Source organism: Myotis lucifugus, unplaced genomic scaffold, assembly GCF_000147115.1.
Source record: "Myotis lucifugus unplaced genomic scaffold, Myoluc2.0 scaffold_119, whole genome shotgun sequence".
Classification (NCBI taxonomy): Eukaryota; Metazoa; Chordata; class Mammalia; order Chiroptera; family Vespertilionidae; genus Myotis; species Myotis lucifugus.
The window spans coordinates 2,546,778-2,553,211 of NW_005871167.1; the positions used below are offsets into that span (position 1 = coordinate 2,546,778).

The 6,434-nt window shown below is 43.5% G+C and overlaps 1 protein-coding gene and 1 long non-coding RNA gene across 3 annotated transcripts in view; both read left to right on the top strand.

Moving 5' to 3' along the window:
• Window positions 1–216: 216 nt before the first annotated feature.
• On the top strand, window positions 217–3,040 carry LOC111827011. The gene is made up of 2 exons (XR_002830470.1): window positions 217–424; window positions 2,573–3,040. It is a non-coding gene; the product is annotated as an uncharacterized LOC111827011 (long non-coding RNA).
• A 2,809-nt stretch (window positions 3,041–5,849) lies between these two features.
• NEMP1 (nuclear envelope integral membrane protein 1) overlaps window positions 5,850–6,434 on the top strand; it is a 24,979-nt gene continuing 24,394 nt past the window's right edge. For both annotated transcript variants that reach the window (XM_014459934.2, XM_023757987.1), the window contains exon 1: window positions 5,850–6,011. In XM_014459934.2, coding sequence (XP_014315420.1) covers window positions 5,885–6,011 — 127 coding nt within the window. In that variant the 5' untranslated portion in view covers window positions 5,850–5,884. The remainder of the gene's footprint in view (window positions 6,012–6,434) is intronic.

Sequence of the window (6,434 nt, forward strand, 5' to 3'; positions counted from 1 at the left end):
TCAGAGTCTGTTCTGCGCTTCCCTCCCACGCCTACCACCCCCAACACTCCTCCTACTCCCTTCCGTTGAGAACAAGGAATTTCCAGTCTTTAGGAAAAGGAGAGACAGAAAGGCTTAGAGACTATGAGAAACAAGAAAAACAAAGATGCCCTGGCTGGTTTGGCTCAGTGGATGGAGCGTCGGCCTGCGGAAAAAAAAATCATTGACTTGTCAAACTCCGCCAGAGGCCAGGCAGCCGGAGCTGCTGAGAAGTCTGTTCTGCGCTTCCCTCCCACGCCTACCACCCCCAACACTCCTCCTACTCCCTTCCGTTGAGAACAAGGAATTTCCAGTCTTTAGGAAAAGGAGAGACAGAAAGGCTTAGAGACTATGAGAAACAAGAAAAACAAAGATAAGGGGCAGGGAGTGGGGAGATGACAAAAAGGTAGGGCAAACACAAGATCTTCATTTCTTTTTCTCTTCTGGGCCCCATTTCCCCAGGGTGGCTCAGGACCGCTTCCCTACCTGACTCCCCTGCTCGCCCCACCCCTGCCTCAGAGTTCTCAGAGGCACGCAGAGCTTCGGATCCCATTTAATCAATTGACTTAATGTCTATAAATAATTTATTAATAAATAATTGGCTAGCCCTAACTGGTTTGGCTCAGTGGATAGAGCATTGGCCTGTGGACTGAAGGGTCCCAGGTTCGATTCCAGTCAAGGGCATGCACCTTGGTTGTGGGCACATCCCCAGTAAGGGGGTGTGCAGAAGGCAGCCGATCGATGTTTCTCTCTCATCAGTGTTTCTAACTCTCTATCCCTCTCCCTTCCTCTCTGTGAAAAGTCAATAAAATATATTTAAAATAAATAAATAAATAATTGGCTAATTAATTACCTGTCAACACTGGACTCTTCCAGGAAAGAAAACAGTATCCTCAGTCCCAGTGTTTCCCAAGAAAAGGAAAGAAGATTGTGAAGAGAGTGTGTAAAAGAGGAGGAAATTTTGAACCAGAAGGACTGTCATTCCTAGGCACGTACAGATTTTCATCTAGTGGATTGCACTGTTCACTTTCCCTCTGTCCCCAGTGTTCACCAGGCAAAAGCAAGCTCACTCAGCAAGGTCTGGTTCAGATGTCACCTCCTGGACCCTTCTTGTACCCACTCTAGGCAGAATTAATTCCTCCCATCTCTCAGTGGCCTTATGGCTCTCTGTACACAATTAAATTATAGTTGCTTGTTTCACCCTCAGCCCAGGACACCACCTGGGTAAGTCTGATATCTGGTGGGCCCTCTGAAATGAATGAGTTGATGATGCTCTTCCCAGGCCTGAGCAACTTTGTAAAGGGCAATAGACACAGATTTTACTTCAAAAGGAGCTGAACCTGGGCAAAACTATTTTAAGTGGAGATACTTGTTTTTCGCGCGCGTCCCCTTCCTTCTTTAAGTTTCCAGTGAATCTCACAGCTTTGGCTCCTTGTTCTTCTAAAACAGTGGTTCTCAACCTTCCTAATGCCGCGACCCTTTAATACAGTTCCTCATGTTGTAGTGACCCCCAACCATAAAATTATTTTCGTTGCTACTTCATAACTAATTTTGCTCCTGTTATGAGTCGTAATGTAAATATCTGATATGCAGGATGGTCTTAGGCGACCCCTGTGAAAGGGTCGTTCGACCGCCAAAGGGGTCGTGACCCACAGGTTGAGAACCGCTGGTCTAAGGAATGTTGTCCTTCAATTTAGTCATCTTACAAGAGATGCATCACTCCTCCAGAGACAAAGTAACTGCCTTTAAAGAGCTCACAGACTAGTAGGGGAGATAGACATTTAAACAAATAATTACAACGTAGTGCTATAATAGGGGTATAAACAGTGACAGGATAGGGGGCAAGTGCCCTATTCCGCCTGGGGTTGTGAGGGACAAATCCAAAGGAGGCGGTGATGCAGCCTAGGATTTTGATTTCTGAATAGGAGATTTCCAGGAGAAAGAAATGATCAAGTCAGAGAGAGCAGAATGTACACTTACATGGACGTATGAAATAGAATGATACGTATGAGAAACTAAAAATTGTTCACTGTTGCTGGATGGGGATGGTGGTGGTAAAAAAGGAGCCCAGGGAGGTGTACAAGGCCATTCCATTAGGATTATAGACTAGGGCCCTGGCTCAGTGGTAGAGCATCGGCCCACGAACCACCCCCAAGGATCTGTGAGTTCAATTCCTGGTCAAGGCTACCTGGATTTCAAGTTCCTTCTCCACCTGGTCTGGGTGCGTGGAGGCAACCAATTGATGTGTCTCTCTGACATTGATGTTTCTGTCTCTCTCTCACTCTCCCTTCCCTCCCTCTCTAAAAATCAATGGAAAAAATATCCTCTGGTGAGGATTAACAACAACAAAAATTACAGACTAGGGCTTCTCGAACTATAGTAAAGGGCCAATTAAAAAAAATTCCAATCTGTTATCCACTATTTCTATAAAATACAGAAAAAGTAAAATAAAATCCCCATTTTTATTAGCCTCAATCAATATAAAATTTCTCTTGAATTGCTGTAAAAGTTCCTAAATGCTTACATTTAATTTCTGAAATTTTTTTCTTTGCAGATTCCTAAGAAACTTTGAATAGCACCGCCGTAGTTGTTTCTTTAGCTCTATGTTTTGGATCATACTAAGGACCCTGGACTTTATCACAGAAGATACTCTGGAACCATAAAGATCTTGTCATATGGGAGTGACAAGGTCAGATCTGCATTTAGGAGTGGTGTGGAGGAAGGGTTTTATGGCTGCAAAAACATCAGAGAGGCCAGCTTGCAGGAAATTAAATGTGAGAAATCGAAAGGTGCTGGACTAAATCATTGGCATGAGATAGAGAGGACAGAACAGATTTCAAAAGATTTAAATTAATAAGACCTGTTGATTGAGTGGCTAAGGGGTTGGGGAAAGAGGAGAAGGGTTAGGGTGACTCTTGAGCTTCTAGCTTGGGTGATGGAGTAAATAGAATAGAGTGCTTCTTCCCAAAACTTTGGGAATTTTCTTCATCAAATACTCACCATTTGCAATCCTTTTCCTAAATGAAAAAAAATTATGAAAACCAAGTTTTTCATAACTCATTTGATGACAAGCCCTAATTTGATCTGAACTTATCTTGTGACAGACCTGATCTAAACTTACACGAGATAATTTATAGTTTTTGCTTATCACACAGGTTTATCCCAGTGTGACTATTCATATATCTCATTGCAGACATACAAATTTGTTCAATTACAGGGCACTATCCCAGACCCCATTGGGATTGTTGCACTACATTGTGTGTGCACCATGTTACCTTTCTAAAGTTCAAAAAAATTCTGAAACACATTTGCTATCCAGATTTCCCAACCCATTTACTCATCAATCTTGGCTTGAGTTCTTTTGGTTATTTGCATAAATCAGATCCACCTGCAGGTAATGAATATTCATTGCAATGTATGCTATACACTCTGAAAATGATTCTCAAAGTTTTGAGCAGTGTCCTCATTATTAAAACAATGCCAAAAACATCTTGAGTGATTACTGCGAAGTGACAGACAGAATTCAATTGGATGGTAAAGTATGAAGTATTTATGGATAACCAGTCATACCACTGTACATCTCATTGTTAAATTTTAGCAGTCAGTGGTCAGTGATCTGGAATTAGTTCCCAAACCTGGAATTAGTCCCCTGGTTCTCTGGCCTTTAGTCAAAACTAAAGTGTGAGCTCTGAATAATGAGAATTTGGGGCCTGGTAGGAAATGAAATTGTGTGTGTGTGTGTGTGTGTGTGTGTGTGTGTGTGTGTGTACACAAATTATTTTTAAAGTTTTAGGTTCACACAAACAAACTGAGAACATAGTCCAGGGAGTTCCCATGTACCCCATATCCAGTTTCCACTATTATTATATTAGTATCGGTACATTTGCCACTATTAATGAATCAGTATTGATATATTGTCATTAACTAAAAATCTGTAGTTTATTCAGATTTCCTTAGTTTCTATGTAATTTTCTTTTCTGTTCCAGGATCCCATACATGATACCATATTAGATTTGGTTCTCATGTCTCAGGTTCCTCTTAGCTGTTCAGACTTTCCTTGTTTTTGATGACTTGACAGTTTTGAGGAGTATTTATAGGCTGCCTCTCTATTGGAATTTGTTTAATGTTTTTCTCATGATTATATTAGTTTTATGGGTTTGAGGGGGGGAGACCACAGAGATAAAAATGCCATTTTTATCACATGCTATTAAGGATACTAATATCAATGTGATTTATTGCTGTTGATATTGACCTCTCTAGGTCAGCCAAGGGACTGTGTGTATGAGACATAGGGTGACCATTGTCTCAGGGGTGGCCTAGACTTTCTTTATGAGGGTAAAATTTCTTCTCTTGCCCATGGCTCAGTCCCATAATTGACTTTTTAAAAATTCCTCATTTCTGAAAGCTTGAACAATCTCCAGCAGTTACCTCTTTCCCTGAGTTTCTCTCCAATTCATTAGGTTTTATCATCTCTAGTGTTCATACTCACAACCACCACTATCAGCTCCTCTTTAAAAAAAAGATGCTTCACCCTGGCCAATGTGGTTCAGTTGGTTGGTCATCATTCCACGCTCTGAAAGGTTGCTTGCTTGATTTCTGGTCAGGGCATATGCCAGGTTTGGGGCTCAAACCCAGTAAGGGTGTGCAGGAGGCAGCCAGACAATTGATGATTGATGCTCTGCTCTCATATTGATGTTTCTCTCTCTCTCCCTCTCCCTTCCTTTCTGTCTAACAATCAATAAAAATATTTTTAAAATAAGATGCTTCAATTTCTACTAACATTTACTGAACACCTGTTATGTACACTCTGCTAAGCCCACACTGTGTGAAATCATTTAATGGGAAGCAGCTTGATGCATAGAAAGAACTCAGGCTTTGTAGTGTTAAGACAGACGTGGGTTGGAAACACAGTCCAGCCCAACTAACTATGCAATCTTGGGCAGGTTCTTCTGCCTCTCTTAGCCTTGGCTTCTTTTTCTTTTTAATTTTTTTTTTTTATTGATTTGAGAGAGAGAAGGAGGCAGGGAGGGAGAGAGAGAAATATCGATTTGCTGTTCCACTTAGTTATGCATCCATTGGTTGATTCTTATATGTGTCCTGAGTGGGGAGCATGCCTGCAACCTTGGCATATCAGGAGGATGCTCTAACCAACTGAGCTACTACCCGTGCCAGGGCTGCCTTGGCTGCTTCTTAAATGGAGATAATATTTGTCTCACAAGATGTGAGGAATAAAAAGCTTTCTCTTAATCCACATATTTATTTCACTTCAAAAAATTATCCTATGACTACATTTTAAAATGCTAATATTTATTCCTATGACACACTGACCACACATTTTTGTGTGACTTCTGTTTTAAATAATTTAGGGCCTTAGAAAACACAATCATCTTTTAAAACTTGCCCCGTCAGGCCCCACTGATAAAGATCTCTCAATTATAAGTTACCCTTAACAAAAAGATCGTGATAAAAAAGAAAGAAAACAGAAGGAACTTGAGACAGTTTCCATGGAAATATCAAGTTCGGTCAAGGAGGCCTCGCCCATTCTGATTTTCTATTGGCTAAGCTTACCATCAATCGCACCAGTTGTAAATAAACTGGAGACGGAAGCATGTTGTTAAGGGGTGGAATCTTCCTGTCGCCATTGCTAAAGGCGAATTCTAATAGGCTGAAAGCTGCTGCTCCCGCCCTCTCGCATCGTTTCCAAGAGGCGGGATTATAAGGTCCGCTAGGGACTGCGAGCTTGAAGCTCCTCCCTTCCAATTGGTTGTTATGGGGCGGGTCTTGTAGGGGATAGGCTGCTGGCCCTGCCTGTTCGGGATTAGTTGCTGGGGAGGGACACGTGAGGAGGCGGTGGCGGGAGGCGACTATGGCGGGAGGCATGAAAGTGGCGGTCTCTCCTGCAGTGGATGCCCGGCCCTGGGGCGGAGGGCCCCGGGGCGGCGGGGCAGTGCGGCTGCTCCTGGTTCTGTCCGGATGCTTGGTCTGTGGCTCAGGTACTGCCCGGGGCAGCAACTGTCAAGGGGGCTGGTTCCGAGGGAGTTACATTCAGAAAAGTGGGGAGCGGTCCCGGGCGAGGCCGGTTACTCTGCTGAGTGGCGTGGGCTTATGGGGAGAAAGAAGCTTGGTCGTCGGAGAATGGGCGCGGGTACTGAGTCAGGGCCTGGGGGGCGGCGTGGTGGCGGTGCCCTCCGTGGGGAGGAGCTTGAAGCCTTTTGGTGGAGACAGGAAGGGAGGCCCGAACTGGGACGAGAAAGCGGTTCCCGGGGGCTGTGTCCCGCTGCACGGGCCTCCTCGAGTTTTTTTGGTTAAAAGGAGGGTAACTCGAGAAACAATTCGGGAGGGAAGAGCTTCCGGCTGTAAAGAGAGAATGATGATTCGTTTATGAATATAGATACACCTCCCGGTGTGTGTTATTT